This window comes from Catharus ustulatus, chromosome 5 (genome assembly GCF_009819885.2).
Source record: "Catharus ustulatus isolate bCatUst1 chromosome 5, bCatUst1.pri.v2, whole genome shotgun sequence".
In the NCBI taxonomy this organism is placed as follows: Eukaryota; Metazoa; Chordata; class Aves; order Passeriformes; family Turdidae; genus Catharus; species Catharus ustulatus.
The window spans coordinates 2,252,475-2,270,395 of NC_046225.1; the positions used below are offsets into that span (position 1 = coordinate 2,252,475).

Sequence of the window (17,921 nt, forward strand, 5' to 3'; positions counted from 1 at the left end):
CAGACACATGCTGGAGTCTGGAAAACCCCAGCTAGGCACAGAGACACTATTTATTTATTTTTTAATGTGGATAAGAAGGTGACCAAACACTGGACTGGTGCCTGGAGTGGCTGGGCAATCTCCTTCTCTGTAGAGTCTTCAAACTCAGCAGGATGGGCACTGATTTACCTAAATTTACAGGACATGGTTTGAGCAGGGAGTTGGAACTGGCTAACTTCCAGAGATCCCTTCCAATCCACATGATCCTATGATCCATGACAGTTTTTTGCAGAGGGCTGGGCATGTAAGCAAAGCAAGATGTCTGTGAGGATGGGAGTAGCCCCACAGACTGTCTCTCCTAATGAGTTTGCTGGCTTGGTATTGCCTCTGGAATAGGAGCAAAGACATTCCAAAGTTCCACAGTGAGCTCCCAAAGCACCACTCCTGATTTATGATTGTAAAGTCAAAACATGACCCTCGGTCCAAAGTCAGGACATTTTCTTGCTGCTCACATGCCCAGCATTTCACCATCCCACTCCTCCTCTCCTCCCCTCTGCCCCCATGCCTGAACAGATCCTTTTCTGCCTGCCACAGGGAAATGGGGGTGGGGGACAGGTAAGATGGGATGCAGCTCTCAGGTGGCACAGACAGCCCAATACTTTCTCCCTGGAGGCACCTTTTCCAGAAGCAAGGTGACAGGGTGACATACTGGGTGACAGCTCACCCACTGTGGGTTAGGATGCCAAACAATCCAAATGGGCTGCCTGGGAAAGAAATGTTGCCTGAATGATAATTCCTTATTTTCTCTAGGGAAAAGGAACAGGTCAAAACAGAAGTGTCCCACAGAGTGGGTTCAGCCCAGAGCCACAGATGCCAAGGCTGGGGCAGGATTATCACAGAAACCACATGACAGCAGTTTACCACCCCAGAAGAAGCTGCTATAACACCATCCAGTGATGCCCATCCACATCACTCGATACACTGCAACCTGTTTTCCGTTGGGGGTTGGTTTTTCCTCACCCTCAGATCAAGCAAAGGTTCCCAACATTTGGGAATCAATCCAAGAACCAGTGTAGAATTCACCTATTAGACCATCAGCAACATTGTCTGTAAAAGCAAATGGAACAGAACTTAGAATATCCCCTAAAAATGCTCTAAAAATGTCTATGCTAGCTTTACTGAAAGAAAAAGCTTAGTTTAGCTGAAGTAGTAGAGATCTGTTTTTGGAGGAAAGAGTCCAGAGGAAAATTACATATTTGTGGTTTAGCTGGGAGTCATGATGTCTATCCGTATGCATAACACGTGATTGCAGATTCATAACAAACAAAGCTTTCAAACAACAAAAAAAATTTGAGTTCTCAAAGATCCATCTTGTGTGTGCAGAGAGAGAGCAATTCATTTCAGTCGAGTTTATTTTCATGGCTCTTGAAGTCAGCAGTGTAGCCAATTATGCAACTCTTCATTCCAGGAAACATACAGAAATTAAAGCAGAACAAGAGATGAAAATACAAATGGGAAGTGTGGCAGCCACCTGAGCCCTCACCTTCCACAGCAGGATCCTCCAGAGAGGTGTTTAAATTCCACTTCCCATTTCTGTGGATTACTCTGTTTTACACTGAAAATGACTGGCTGCAAAAGTGGAGGGGACTTCAGGGAAAAAAACGTTTAAGAAAATCTGGACACACTATGAAAAGAACTTCCATGCATTTAAGGAACCAGTCAAACAGAAGCTTAAGCAGGGATGGAAAATGCTTCAAGATCTGGTTCACACTTGATTTATACTGAATCATTACCTATTTTGGTGCAAATTAGGCATGTACTTTCTGAGGCAAAAAATAATGAAATTGTTGGCAAACCTTAGTGAAACCTCATTTTCTTGGTCTATTATGGATACTGCTACAGTTATCAGGGATATTACAGCCAGCAATGCTTCACTTGAGCTAAAATAACCTTGTGCTCCATTAAAAGGGAAAAGAATTAATGTAGCATGGCAAAGAGTGGTGTCATTGTCTGCACTCAAAGACATTTTTATGCTCCACAGTAACCCAGAAGAGCCAAACTCAAAGACGCAATGCCACTTTTAGCAGAATAAAAGGACTGTGCTGCAAACAAAAGAGACAAAAGCTGTAACACAGAATAAAGCTGCCTTCCCCCTGCTTTGCTGGCACACTCGGACCACATTATCTGATGCTTCATATGGCTCATGCTGAAAATCACTGACACGTTGATTAGCTACATGACTACATAACTTACAGTCTTCTAACTGCTGTGGGGTTTTGATTTTCCACTCACTTCGGGGCCACCAGCAGCTCTACAAGAAGCCCTGCCGCACCAAATCCTTCCAACAACAGAAGAGTAAACTTACAGGCTTTTCCTCTTAAAAATCAACATACATTCACAAGAACTTCACCAAAAGGAATCAGATGCACAGCAGCAACAAAAACCACTGAAAAGGAGAAAGCCTGCAGAAAACCCAGCTGCAACCAACCCCACTATGCCCCCCTGTGTGCTCTTGCCTGGTGCAGTCTCGTTCCAGTACATTTAATTTCACAAATAGCAACTGCAAAACCAGTTTCTGTATTCTGTTGCTGCACTTCACTAGTCAGTGAGTTGCTGTAGCCACATCTGACTTTAAACATTCAATCTGTTATTTTATAGTACTCATTAAATTGGCTCTTACATTAAATCATGAAATCATGTTACATCACTGGCTTATTTGGTTTCTTGATATTTTATTTTAATTCTCTCAAGGACTATGGTTCACCTTATTCATCATGGAAATTGCAAATTTAATTAATTCAATAGAATAGATGAGATTTAAAATTGTTGAAATCATCAGCTCATCTAAGCTCATCTGAGCAATAAAAATAATTAAAGGAAGTGAGATTCTCTAATGCATCAGTCCCACAAAAACTAGAGCTTTATATCTATATAAAAAGTCATATTTATTTATTTATTTGCATAGCTATAGTTAATACATCCCTGAGGACATATTTATTAAGCATACATTTATACAGCTGGGGATTGGTTTGATTTTCACTGTCTTAGAAAAGAATTACATATTTTTGACATAAAGTAAAACCTTAAATTCAGATCAGAAAAAAATTGCGTTAAAGAACTACATCCACTCAACTTGAACAGGCCTGATTTTCACCCTGTGTTTGGTTTATAGAGTAACTTAACTAATACCAGCTGAGCTACTCACCACTGTGTCACAGTAAGACAAGTGGAATTCAGAAAGGAGCTACTGCATTCACATTTTCTACGTATTAATAGTGTTTCTCTTGAGATTCTTGGTACTTTATGAAATATGTGCCATGCACATACTTGGTGAATATAAACAGAAAGGACATATTGTTGTGCATAAAGGACACAACTCTCCCACGTATCTTTAATTCCTCTCTGTTGAAAAAGAACAAGACAATACACAGTTTCTTATTTTCCCCCACATGAGGAACTTGACAACTTCTATGCTCATGTTTTGTGTTATGGTGGGGAAAGGAAGCAACTCCAAAATGCAGAATCTTCCTCCTTTCCTTGTGGCAAAAGGAGTGAGTTGGACACCAGCACAGAGTGTGGTGAGAAGCAGTGCCAAGTTTGGGTGCTACCAATCTTCTCAGCCATTGATGAGAAGTTCCCAGCTCAAAGCATGGAAATGAACAGACTCCATATAGACACGAACAACTCATGAAACCAGAGGAGGAATTTCTCTTTTTCCCTGGGTCCCAGTCTGTTCTCTATCAATGCTGCCTCCTGGCCTGCTGCAAGGCCAGCCTGCCTTGGGAAGCTGCTGCAACTCCAGTTCTCCACGGAGCAGAGGCCTTCCTGCTGCTAGAGCACGCCTGTGGTGATGCCTCAGCTCCAGCCTGGCCAAGGTTCAGACCTATCAGAGCTGAGCCTGCCCTCTGTCTGCCTGGCAGTCCTACTTACCTCCACCCTGACTTACAGAGCCATTCAGGGACAGCCTGGCCTTGTGCCAAAAGGACTTCATTTATCACCTGAAGGGCTGCCACATGCCAGTAAAATCTGCTGCTGCCTTTGGGGAAGGGATGAAGATTGAGCAGAGTCAGACTGGAGTCTGATGTTGCTGACTAATGGACCCTGCTTGCCTGCCATAACTTGTACTCAGTCTGTAAGGTCTAAGAGGATGTGGCAGAGGCAGGGAACAATGGGCTGTAAGGAAGTGGGAATGCAAAGCCAGCAGAAGCCCCTCCAGACTGTTAACTCCCATTAGGAAAATGTTACCCAAACGGAGCACAAACCCGGCAAGAGCAAACTCCAGTTGGGACAAAAACTCCATGGTTTTACCAGGTTTGAATCCATTTTCCGGAATAGGTTGGAGTTCATATGGTCAGGCTAACGCAGATTTTATTGTTATTTCAGATTTCATAAACCAAAATTACCTAAGCAGCTGTAAATCAGTGCCAAATGTCATTACCAAGATGATGCAATGGTGTTACGCCACTGAAAAAATGCTGACCGCAAGATTAGAAATCAGAGTGCTAAAAACTAACTTTATCTGAAGTTAAAAGAGGACCAAGAAATCAAAGTTTCCCTAAAGAAGATAGAGGAGAGAAATCAGGAAAATGACAATGGATTTCTTGGTGAAGAGATGGTTACTTAGCAATTTTCTTTCCCAACTTCTAAATTAAAAATTTGGGATCCTTAGTACACATGGAACTGCTGGAAAAGTAATAGCTACCCAAGATGACAAATCCTGTGTGGGTATATGCTCAGCAAAGGTAGCGAGCTTTTAACGTAACTTGATGTGCAATCTCACAAAGAAAAAGCACTAGGCTGTCCTAGTGGCAAGACTTAACCTACATTCCCATCCATTTTACATTTTCCCTCCACACACTGATGTGCAGCCATGACAGCACAGTAAGGACCTGAGGAACACAGCAATGCTGAAAATCACACTAATGCACAAACCCCTGCAGCCCAGGAGCTCTGTTATCACAGGAATATACGCTGTGTTTTTCTAGAAATTTCCTACCACTGTGTAGCAGAGGCCAGATTGCTCAAGCATCACTGGAAGAGGAGAAAATAGCAGTATTGCCAAAGACTGACAGGGAAGAAAGAGTTCTGAGCCCCCTTGAAGTTTGTTCCCAAGGCCGGCAAGTTCAGCTAATGGCTTTTGCCCCATTTTAATTCCCACACAAAATTCCACAGGGCTTAATTTCTACTACAGGGATACAAAGGACTGAGGTAAGAAGGGGCAGAAAGCACAACAAAGTATTGGTGAGGAGTAACTCTAAGTGGAAAGGATGTAAGAGGAAATTCTGAGGGTTTTAAATAAACTTTCACGTATACATTACTTAAGTGGGAAATAGAGATTTGAAAAAGGAGAACAGAAAATACTGTTTGTAACCCACTTTCCTTCTTTTTCCTACACCATTCATTAGGCATCATAACTACAACACTGGACAGAGAAGAAATCACAGATCTACTAAAAGGACAAATAAAAGATGCTGTAAAACCAACTAAATTAGCTCTGTGCAAAGCAGTGTCTGCACAGAAAAGCTCAACTTTCAGAGATGTACTGGAGCCCTGCTTGTAGAAGTGAAACAACTTCAAGGAAGATTTCTGTGATACTCCTTGCTGTTCATGTTCATAGCCAAGGACTGCACAGAAACAGAACCATTCAACATTCTGCCTTTCTTCAATGGTATTTAGCTTCCCAAAAATAACTGCCTGCACACGGTCATCTTTGAGAAGCTGCCCTACCAATTCAAGTAGATCTCTGCTTTCCTACAGAAATCACTGAAAAAAATAGTTATTATTCTTTTCTTATTTTTCTTAACTTACACATGCTTGCTGTCAGATCTGAGCTCTCTTCCTCCATTGCACTTCTTTTTTCACTCTTAGTGCTTCCCAGTGCGATGCAGCTCCATTACTCACCAGAGATGACAGTTTAAAAGGGGATGTGATAGTGACCCAAGCGTGAGAACTCCAGTGGGGTGCTGCCAGCACTTAGAATGGTTTGAGAGTCATTATTTAGCTGTCTGAGGGCATGGTTGCAGGGGAAGGAATATGACAGAACACGATGCCTGCTGCCAAACCCTGCCATGCTAATTCCAGTGCATAAAAATCTTCCCTCAGACAGATCTAGAACATGGCAGTCTGTCTGAAACAGGAACAGAACACTTTGTCCATTATCCCTTGAACTGTGCACCTTGGTGCAGGTGGTGATGCACCATTTGTGCAGACCTGCAGAGCCCTACCTGCCTGTCACCAAAGCTGTCACAGCCTGTTTGCACCCCAAGCCAAACCTCACAGATACAAACTGTGCATGTGGAGCAGCTGGCCTGCAACAGAGGAGCTGAACTCCATCCTACACCACCCCAAGCCACTCAACAAGCTCAAAAGTTGTGACCACATGGAACCAATTTAGACTTTTGTTTCAACTGAGCTCTGTGCGTTTCAGCCCTTCCCCTGCATCAGTTCACTGTTGTCTTTTGTTCATTTTCCCCGGCTTGTAGGGGAAGCTCACAAATATGTTCTGGTTCTAGTAAGGCCCAGGTGAAAGGCTCTGAAGTACGACTACGCCATACATGTAACCACAGCTGCAGAAGCATCTCCTCCCTGAAAGGATTTGTGCATTCCCTTATCTCTCACCCCTTTACAATGCAAAACCTTTGGTGGGATAAAATAGCACAGATAATGCTCCTCTTCCTCCTTAACCAAATTTCTAGGTCAAACCTGTAAGCTTGAGAGAGAAGCTGCAGAAATTTGACACATCATTGTGAGCTGTGGTAGACTTGTTTTCACTTTATCATTAAAATGAAGGAGTTGGTTTCATCCCAGACACCAAACAATTTGATTAGTCTAAAAATGCCATAATGGACAGGAAATTCCCACCCTTCTGCAGAAGTCTCAGGACAGCAAATATTCTTGTGAGAGATACCCTTGACATATAATTCAGTGTATGAAAAACTGAAAAACCCAGCTACAGTTCTCTTAAAACAAAAGTACTTACCTGTTTACACTGTTTCTAAAGCAAGGAGACAGACACACCCCACCCTCCAAAATAACTTTATTTTTTGCTTTACACGGTTAGAAAACAACAGTGGAAATAAAAGGAGTAGATCTTCATCTTGGAAGGGCAGAATCTCAAACACAAAATACAATACAAAATAAGCATCTCACTAAAATCAGCACTCATTATTGACATTGGTCTGTCTCATGGTGCAACAGACACAGTCAGCTGAAATTCTTCTGCAGGTCTCCAAAAATCACAAACAATCCTGGAAACAGCTCCTCCCATACACTGCTCAAAACCCCAAACACCTGGCAGAGAGAGCTCACTATGGCAGAGCAGTGGCTCAAAGATGGGAACACTGCACACTGCTTTAGGTGATCCATCAGATTATTGCATCCCATACCAGAATTTGTAAGGAGCACCACATTATAAAGAGTCCTGCCTGGAGATATTTGCACTTGATTTCTGAGCTGCTCTTTGTGTTGGTTAATTTTCATTTCCCCCCAAATTTTCTAAACTGACAAATAGTGTACAAAGCAATGAAATGCTCCTACCGATATTAGGATGCTTCAGGAGGCGACAGATTCTAGCTTCTCTTTCCAGTTTCTGGTGATCTGCATCAAAAGAAAGCAAAAGTTGCTGTTAGTGTTTGCTTTAGAGAATCATCACATCATCTGATGGGATCTTTAAAAAATAACTCCATTCTTTAGATCCATGAATATCTTCATCCAAACTGTAATATCAAATAGATTATTTTTTACCTTTGGGTAGAGCAGGAGGCTGGAGCTCTGGACTTGTACACCACTGAGCCCTAACGACATTTCTGGGGATGAAATACTACTGCTTGTGTCAAGCTGCTTTCTACAACAAACAACACAAATATTCCAAAATACTAACTCTGGAAAGCAGAACTGCTTGAAATGCAAAAAATATGCTTTGAATCTTGAAAATATTAAGTAATGAATGAGCTTAGAAAAAGTTGCTTTGGATGGCAACACTAAAGAGTCGAGAATTTAGCATCAGATGTTGAAATTAAAGAGTTCAGTCCTTACTGCAAAGTGTACAGTTAGATATGTAGGTTAAAATAACCATAACAACAGATTTAAAATAAAACAGAGAAGGCAAACAACATCTTTAAAATACTTAACATTTCATGTTTCTTACAACATGTTTGGAATCTGGAGGAAAAATCAAGAAGAAAAACTTGTTTAATTTGTCTGCAGTTTGTGCTTCCCAATATTTGCAGTCAACTCTAGCAACAACTGAAATGAATTTACATATGTTAATAGTTCAGATTATTTTGATATGCTTTGAAGAACTGGGATAGCTCTTGAGCTAGTCACTACTTGTCAACTGACCCATCATACCTTCTGAGACCTCTGAGACCCAACCCTAACCCTCCACCACTTGCATGAGAAAATTGATCAGCTTAACCCTCTTTACCTTAATGTTTATTAAAAAAATTATTCCAAAGTTAAAAGTATTAAAATGAATTATAAATCTGCAAGACAAGCTTGAAGTTCTTTTTTTAAAGTTAAACTTTGCCACTGAGGTTTCCTGTTCAGATTTTTGAATTCAGTTGCAGCAAGGCTGAAACATAAGCACAGACATCTACAGTTACAGCAGCTCCGTGTCCAGCAGCTCTGGCTGTAACTTAATCGTGGGTTGAGCACTTGGCACATCACCAGAGCAAGCAGGGAGATGATCTGCAAGGCAAACTGAACTAAGCTGGAGTGAGAACAAAGATGAAAATGTGAACACTCAAAAGCAAAGAAACAATCCAGGGGCTATTGAACACTTAGTGTAGGAGCTGTGTCCCTGGTGCACTAGCAGCTCTACTTTCAAAGGCTGCTCTGTACCACCTCCAGCTATATTTACAGATCAGCCAGCGCAGCCAGAAACCTGGAAGGTGTCCGACAGTCTTCTATGAAGTGCTAAAAACATCCTGTGTCAACTCTTCAGGAATAACACAGATACAATAAAGAACTTCATCTCTATCTCTGAATACGAAGTATAAACATTTCAAGTTCTTTTGCTATCAACTCCTATATCACAGCTTCTGAACTGACACTAGATATGACTAATATAACTTATTCATTATAACTGTTTTGACTAAAGAAGCACATCTCGTATTTTTCAAATCACAGTAAAAACTTCTTAGAGAAGCTGCTGGATGCACTGAAATATATGGAGGTAACATCTACATAATCATCATTGAATACATTATATATTCCCAGGTTTTTACTCCAAACTGAACCAGTGTATTGATGGACACCAACGAGGTGTTCTCTGCTGTCATGTAAATTAGAACAATGAGCTCTGTGCATTTAACTCCTGCAGTTGTTTGTGTCACAGGAATTGCTGTCACACCCAGGGGACTGGAGGTACACTGTGCTGGTAGACAGGAGAAAGAGCATTAAATACTCCCTGAGTCAGGGATGTCAGTGCACACTGAGGTCCAGCAGATGACAGTAGCCCTTCCAAAGAAATCGAGTATTCCTTAGTGTTGTTAGAGGAGTAAGTCTGTAGTTTGGGGGTGGGATCAAATGCAAATTTACCAAGAGAACGACTCTGCTCTAAAATCTGCACATTTGTTCTATGAGTTTTTGGAAATGCTGCTCCTTCCTCTCTCCACTTAGTTTATTTACAAGCACTTGCAACTGCAAGTGCTGTGCCACCTGTGGCTATTTGTGTTACCCTGCCTCCTGCCAGGGCTCAAGTACTGGAGAGCTAAAGGTGAATGTCAGAGGGCAGGGCACACCGAAATACTTTGAGCACTCAGCTCCCAAACATCTGAAGGCTAAGGTGTGCCACTGCTGAATCCACTGGGAAAGAAGGGTCCTGCCATACAGCCAGGGAAACTCTACCTAGCAGGCACAAAATCCTGCAAACCCTGAGAAATTCTGGGATAGCATCTGGTGGCAAATGTTTATGTTACAACAGCATCACAGGACAAGTTCTGGAAAAAATAAATGCAGTAATAGGTCACTTATTGAAATCAAAGAGTTAATTCCTCTCAATTTTGACAGCATATAATTCACCAGCTAAAACTGCATTTACCTGCCAGGTAAACATGAAACAGGAAAAATTATCATCAGGAACAGGAAGCCAAGCTTGAAAGCCGCACAGATAATAAAAAGGGAACACACAAGTACGTTTATATACTTGTTTCCTTTCCTCTCTTTTAATTACATAGACTCAATTACAAACAGGTCTCCTACATTGTCTACTTAAGCAACCGTAATTAAATGAAAAAATACAAGCTCAAAAAGCAGCAAAGCAAATGCCAAAAAAGGAATGCTCCACAAATTCTAGATTATTTTATGAAAGCAAGTCTCCATTAGTGAACAATGGCTCTACCACAGCAACAGGTCGTTGCCAAGATTGGAAAGAGATCACTGCCTGTCAACCACTGATACCATCGAAAGGAAAGCAGCAATGAGAATAATGCAGGTTTATTAATGGATAAAACCTACGAGTAAATTTAATCTGACATGGAGCCAAGAAAAAGAAAAAAGAAAACAAAGATTTAATGCACTGAACCATGAAAATCTCGGTCTTTACAATAGCTAATGAAATTCTGTGAAACTTGAAACAGAATACAGCTGTAAAACTGGGGGTACTCACACACTGTATAAATTTAAAATCTTGAACCAGTCCTCATTCATGTGACAATGTTCTAATAGACCAAAAGTTCACATTATAATTTATGACACCTGCATCCAAAAATCTGACTCCCTGCATTGAGTTTCTGCTAAGTAGGCAAATAAAATAGCTAATTGTTCCAGTAGTATCAACTTTTGCTTTCTTATAAAAGCTTACATGCATAGACTACACACACTTCTTGGATTATACCACAGTATTTCATAATGTATGTCTTTAATTATGTATTGTATGTCTTAAGAGATGAAAACATATAATTAATCTCTTCAGCACACATCTCTTCTACTGAAGTGCCATGAATCTTCACCCAGAGTGCTGATCCTGCACATCCCAAAGGGGTGGTCACCAGGGCAGAAATGTGCAACTCTCACCACAGGTATCTAAAAAGGAAACATCTCCAAAGCAGAGAATCTTTCTAACAAGTATCTGTAGCAACTTTTGTAGTTGCTTTTTGTTATTTTCTTATTAGAGCTTACAGTCCACAGTGAATAACACAAAAGCATTTTCCCAATGTCCCTTGCACTGCCTTGTCCACTGGACAGATTATTACTCAGTAGGAGGAGATGCATGTTTTGGCAAATGGCTTGCTTATCTTTTTGAGCATGGTCTCTACAACCTGCAATGCAGTTCAACACTCTTATTTTACATGTTTTTCTTTACACAGCTAAATGAAGAGAAAACAAGGAGCATGAACTTGGAAGGGGCTCTTCAGACTGCATTGCAGCCTCAGAGCACCTTGATGCTGCTACATTCTGCCATGGAAATCAGAAAACAGTTGCAAAATTTCCAACAACAGAACACACAGGTTAACAGAGGAAATTTCCCCTCCTACCATCCTAATTTTGTCAACTTTGCTGACAACTGTCTAGAGAACAACCAAGTATCCATGGTCTCGTGGAATGTAAACACCTGTGATTTAAGGGCATGCTGTATATAGGAACAGACAATTGCTTAAAGTCCAGCAATGTGGTTTATACACAATCCAACTGCATCAAATGCAGTTTCTAAACTCCCTCTGATGAAGCATTAAGGCTCTGGAAACAGCCCAGTTCTTCTTCTTGGACCTGACCATTTCTAAGTTGAAGGCACTAGTGGGTATCCTGGTTTCTGCTAGGATAATTCATTTCCTAGTGGCTGGTACGGTGCCAAGTTCTGCATTTAGGACGAGAATCATGTTGATCCCACAGCCGTGTTTGAGCTGCTGCTATAAGCAGTGTTTGCACTGAGCCAGCTTCTCACAGCACCCCACAGCTCGGGGCTGACCTGCTGGAGAGCAGCTCTGCAGACAAAGACCTGTGGGTCTGGGGACAACAAGGGGTCCCAGAGGTAGCAGTGCCTTGGGGCCAAGGCAGCCAGCGGTATCCCACGGGGAGGAGCGTGGCCAGCAGGATGAGAGGTGATCCTACCCTGGTGGGGCCACATCTGCAGTACCAGCTCCAGGTCTGGGCTCCCCAGCTCAACACAGACAAGGAAGAACTGGGGAAGGTCCAGCAGAGGCTACAAAGATGATGAGGGGACTGCAGCAGCTCTGTTATGAGGAAAGGCTGAGGGAATTCAGTCTCTTGAGCCTGGGGAAGAAATGACTGAGAGAATCTTACCAACACAGACAAACACCCTAAGGGTGGCTGTCTAGAGAATGAGGCCAGACTTTTCCCAGTGGTGCCCAGTGACCTGACAAGGGGCAACAGACACAAACAGGGACACAGGAAGCTCCATCTGAGTATGAATGAAAACTTCTTTAATGTAGGGCTGACTGAGCACTGCAAGAGGCTGCTCAGAGAGGCTGTGGAGTTTCCTTCTCTGGAAATACTCAACTTTCACCAGGACATCACCTTGTGCACACTGCTCCTGAACCTACATCAGCAGGGGGCTGCATTAAGGATTTCCAGAGGTCCTTTCCAACACCAAACATTCTGTGAAAGCTGGGGGAAGCTGGCTGGGGGCTGCTGCTCAGAAACTAAGTAGGCACTGGTCAATGAGCAGTTCCATCATGCATCACTTGTTCTGTATGTTTTAATTCTTTTGTCATCAAATTCCTCCTATTACTTATTATTATTCTTCCCTTTCTCTTCCATCTTAGTGAACTACTCAACCCATAAATGTTAATTTTATTTCTTGCAACTGTCTCCCCAGTCCTCCTGCAGTGTGTTGGAGGAGGGAGGGAGTGAGGCTGTGTGGTGTTAGGGTGCCTGTTCAGTCAAACCACAACAGTAGGGACCAATAGCTTTACTAAGGCCCTGCCTGAGCTGGCTCTTATGAAAGGCAATTTACAGACCTTCAACGGTTTGCAAGCATTCATTTTCAGCTGGTAAGATAAAACAAGAACCACATTTATTCATGTAACAGTCCATCACACAGCTCCTGGAGTTTCCATTACTGAGTTCATGGTATAGCAGTGCTCACAGATAAACCTCAGTTACCCACTCTGTCATTCTTAAAGAAGTAAACGCAAAGCAATACAGTCCTTCAATTCCCAAAAGCATTTTTGCTAAGTGAATGCTCCAGCATTCAGTACCTGCTCCTGGGGAGATACTTGAACAGTGTCTTTACTTATTCCTCTCTTCCTAGTATTTATAGCTTGGAAAGTGGGACATTGTTAGAATAAACAATTGCAGACACGGCGAGCGCTCATCTGACCCACCCCTCCTAATGTTTCCCGAGCAGAATCACACACCAGGTGTTCATTGTCATAAAGGCATCTTCTCCATGGATACCCTGCTCCATAATGGCTAGGAACATGCAACAACAATAGCAGAGCCAATTCTTCTATTAGGCCAAAAGCATCAACAGAGCAGAAACCAGGGCACTGAGTGCACCTCCAGTTATTTCTGTGGCTGTGTTCCCATACACATCTCTTCACCAAGCTGCTGAACATCAAGGAAAAGCAAAAGATATTAATTGAAGATGCTTTGTAAAATAATGAACAAACCCCACACCTGTAGAGCACCAAATCCTGCCCCGCAGCATTAGGAAAACAAAAGACACATTTGTACTCAGCTGCTAAGGCCTCCAACAATAACAGTTTCAGCTGACTGATGTTCCTGCAAGGCTTTCTTCCACTTCCCACCGCTTTCCTGTGTTAATATTTTACCCTTCACAGTGTGTGAGAAATTGATAAATGGACAAAGAGACCCAGTTCCCATCTACAAAGCACAGATTACAGAAGCAGAGACACTGCAAGTGTCTTTAGGGCACTTTATCAAACACTTTATCCCTGACTTCTGTGATGCCTGCTATGACCAAAAGGTGCTGAGTATTCCTGCACTTGTGCTGCTTCTAGCACTGCTGCTAAAACTGAGGAGTACCTGACTTCAAGTGAGATGACAAAAGGAGTAAAGACAACATGTGACATTAATAATGAAGCACTGAGCCCACATGATTTCACTTATTTCCATGACTTGTGCTTGACTATGTCCATAATGAAGAGAGAGAAAAGATCAACAGAATGGTATGAATGCAAACTGGGCTTCATCCAACTGTTGGGAACCTCTAAACAGTTCCTAAGAGCACACATTCACACACTGCCAAGCTAAGAAATCCTGTTTTTCACCTTTTTATACTCATTTGTTGTGGATTGAAATGGCCAGCTGACAATTCACTCACTTCACTCTTCTGACTTAGAAAAGCAAGAAAAATATTAGAAGACTAGAACTGCTGTTATACACATGTTAATTGTTGTTTTCTACATAAGGTACACAATTACATATGGTAGTTTTCTATCTAATAAATATTTTATTACATAAACAGCACAGCTACTGAAACAGAACAAAGTACTGTAAACTCTCCAGTGCCAAAGTAAACAGAAAGGGCCTGAGAGCCTCAAGTGTGAGCCTGATCACCTGGCCACCTCCATCTGTTTGCCACCAACCCACACCTCACATTTAACCCCTGTATACCATCATGTCCCTATCACCTCTTTTGATGTGACCCACCCAGTGTTGCACCTTTAGCACCTCTCTGATTCATCTTCATGCAAGGCTTCCATTTGCTGTAACAGGAAAACCTGAAGGTACTTTTCATCCTTAATCTTCCCCTTGTTGCCTCCTCCTGTCCCGACAGCAGGGTATTTTCCTTTGTAACTCAAACTTGCCAGTTCCTAGAGCTGATGGTCAGCCAAGTCTTCCTCAGCCATTCCCCTTCCATCCCTAAATAATTGCATGTCCTTCATTCTGCAGGCTGAGAGCTCCTCCTTTCATTTTTGCTTCTCAACTTAAAGCCGCCTGTCCTCCACCTGTTCAAATTCTGCCAATAAATACGTGAGTGCATTCAGTATTCCTTTTTTTTCCCCCCCCAGCTTCTATTTTCTACTGGGCTGTTTAAATTTTTTTTAGGCTTCTCAGTTCCCTTGGCTCATTTCCTGCAGAAAGTCACAGCTTTCAGGAAACAATATTTGGAAAAAAGATGTTAGGAATTGAAAGTAAGTTCAGAAAAATAAATAATGTAAGAGATGCCGGGAACTTGGGGTGTTGACTCCTCAGTCTAGTGAACACTAAAGTATCTGTTTGCCCTCAAATGCTTCACTGGAGAGGGATGGGCTGCAGGATATAATTGACTTGACTGTCTTGCTGAACTCCAGCTCCACAGAGTCCATCTTAAACACATTAAATCCATTATCAACACTGTAAACTCCGAGCAGACTTCTGACAACTAAAATTTTGAAGGTACCCTCAAAGTTCTCAAGTGATGCAGCAAGACATGAGAAACACATTTTGCTTTCAAATGTTATTAAAACAACATTGCCTAAAACCAAAAAAATGCAGCTTACTATAAAGTTAAAAGTATCAGCTACAGCAATATGTAAACTATAGTAGCAAATTGTTAATTTGAAATAAATTGTGACCTTCTGACTGACGCCAGCTTATTTTTATATAAATGACTAATTACTACTGGTGTCAAGTTATGATCTGTGACAGCCACTTGGCTGGGATAGGCAGAAGTTACTGATTTTGAAGCTGCTGCAAAGAGCAAATTCTGAACTCAGACTTGAGGTTTTCACTTTGGCAATGCTTGTTTTCAGAAATCCTACCAAAGGCCACCATCTTTTGCCTTGTAGATGTAACTTCTACAAGATGCTGCATTAATTGTTTGTGTGGGAGAAACTTTAAATTTTTTTTATGCACAGGATTACCAGTGAGGATGTTCAGTTTGCTGACAGCTTAGGGATGAGAGAGTGTTCCATATTTAATAGAAAGGGAAATTCCACTGTGCAGGAAAGGTCAACAACTTTTATTTTCAATATTTCCTGTAGTCACTGTTCCTTTAAAACTAAACATTACACACCACTTATCCGACAGAGACTAAGGGCTTCTTTTATGCAAATCCACTCAAAATCACTGACATTTATCTTAATAAAAGCTCATGGACTTTAACCCCCTAGGAGGAAACAACTGTAGAACTAGAACCAAGTCCAAACAGAATGAAAACAATGGTTTGGCAGCTACCATTATGACTCAGAGGAAATTTAAGCAGCACATCAAAGCCAAAGCTTTTCATAACAAAAAGAAATACTAAGAATATATAAGCACATGGCTACAGGACTATTTCATCAAAAATAACAGTAGGTTGCACCAGTATTATAGGACTAAAGATATAACTGCATTAATAAAAATATCCTGATGCCTAAACCTCAGTCTTTAGCCAACAGTAGGTCATAAGTAAAGTCAGTGTTTTTACAATTGAAATAAAAAACTGAAAAAGGAGTTCCACATTAAGTTGTAACTTAATTATCTCCCATCCATTACCTTGCTTTAAAACAAAGAAGTGGATTATGAACTAACCCACTGTATTAATTTTTTTTTGCTCTGTCAAGTTGCTAAGCCTTTGCTCATAATAAAAACAAATCTCCTCCTCAAATACCATGTGCATGAATAGCATTTAACCATCTGAAGCTTTATATTACAGCCATCTCTGCTACCAGGACACTGATGTCATGACCTCCAAGCTACATGACTATGGTCTCTGTCTTGACATTATTTTTAGAAACATTCTCTTGCAGACAAAGAGTTGCAGTTCACTAGGTTCGTAAAACCACACCAACTGTTAAAAAATATACTAGCCTTATATGTGTTTATAAGAGACAGTCCCCAAAAGGAGTGTTTTCATTAAAGAGCAAACCACAGAAGAGAGTCAATGTCCAAATGGAAGCCAGTGATGGATGGCATTCCTCAGGACCAGGGTTGGATTGGTGCTCTTGAACACCTTTGTCAGTGATGTGGACAATGGGATAATTTTCAAGGCCCATTCCAACCCTCACCATTCCAGGATTCCATTAAATCCTCCATGAAAGCCTCCTAATTACTAATTTGTCTTATTTCAGTAAGACATGCCTAAACAGCTTGTCTTACTCAACAGCAGTATCATTCCACTTGTTCTGCAGACAGTGAATAAAGATGCTCCCAGGCAAGGAAGTCTGGGGCTTTTCTCCTCTCCTTAATTAAAAGAAGAAAAAAATTAAACAAGATTTTTATAACCAGCCACAAATAAAAGTTCAGGTAAGCATTAAGAGGTAGCTAAACTTCAGTTTTTGACAAATTTGGGGGATTTACTGGGTAAACAAAGTCTCTCCCTTCCCTGTGTGTTTGCCTTAGATTCTGCACTATGTGCCACACACTATACCCACAGGATACAGAATGCAATCGGCATATGTAAGACAATCAAAAGGACATAGAAGATAACTGAAGGAAGTGTAAGCATACACAATTCCTGGAGAAGATTAAGCCCTCACCTAGTGCTGCAGGCAGGAAGTCCCAGGAGGAAAGCCATCTTCCTTATTGGATAGTGGTTGCACAAAAGCTCCCTAAAGGGATTTAAGCTTTACCCCACTATTGAGGGAATTAACACTTGTTTATTTGCACATGTAGTGTGAGTTCCCAAGCTGCTGGCCTGCTCCCAAGCTACTGAGCTTCTTGGGAAACAGCAGGAAACTGGGTTATCTCTCTGTTGGCAAAACAAACAGGGCAGGCAAATCCTCCTGCACCTCAGGAAAATAAAAGAACCACCCAATAACCCCACTACATAAAAGAACAGTCAGGCATTCCGGCTTCTCACGGTGTCAGGTTCATCCCTGCTACCCCTCAGAGAGCACTGAAGACAGGATCAATCTTTTGAAACCACACACTCTGAGGGATACAAGAAACCCAGCCAATAGCTCATTCCAGATAATGAATGCTTACCCCTCGTTTCTGCAAAAAAAGAACTCAGGGAAGATACTGTATTATTCCAGAGACTCCAGACTCTAGCACAGTGACAAATTCTTGCTATCTAAGAGGGGAATACCAGAGTATGATTGATATTAGCA

At 41.5% G+C, this 17,921-nt stretch overlaps 1 protein-coding gene across 17 annotated transcripts in view; it reads right to left on the bottom strand.

Moving 5' to 3' along the window:
• The window catches only part of CAMK2D (calcium/calmodulin dependent protein kinase II delta), a 116,163-nt gene that overhangs the window by 63,303 nt on the left and 34,939 nt on the right, over positions 1–17,921 (bottom strand). For all 17 annotated transcript variants that reach the window (XM_042779319.1, XM_042779317.1, XM_042779321.1 and 14 more), the window contains exon 4: positions 7,516–7,575. In XM_042779319.1, the coding sequence (XP_042635253.1) occupies positions 7,516–7,575 (60 nt within the window). The remainder of the gene's footprint in view (positions 1–7,515; positions 7,576–17,921) is intronic.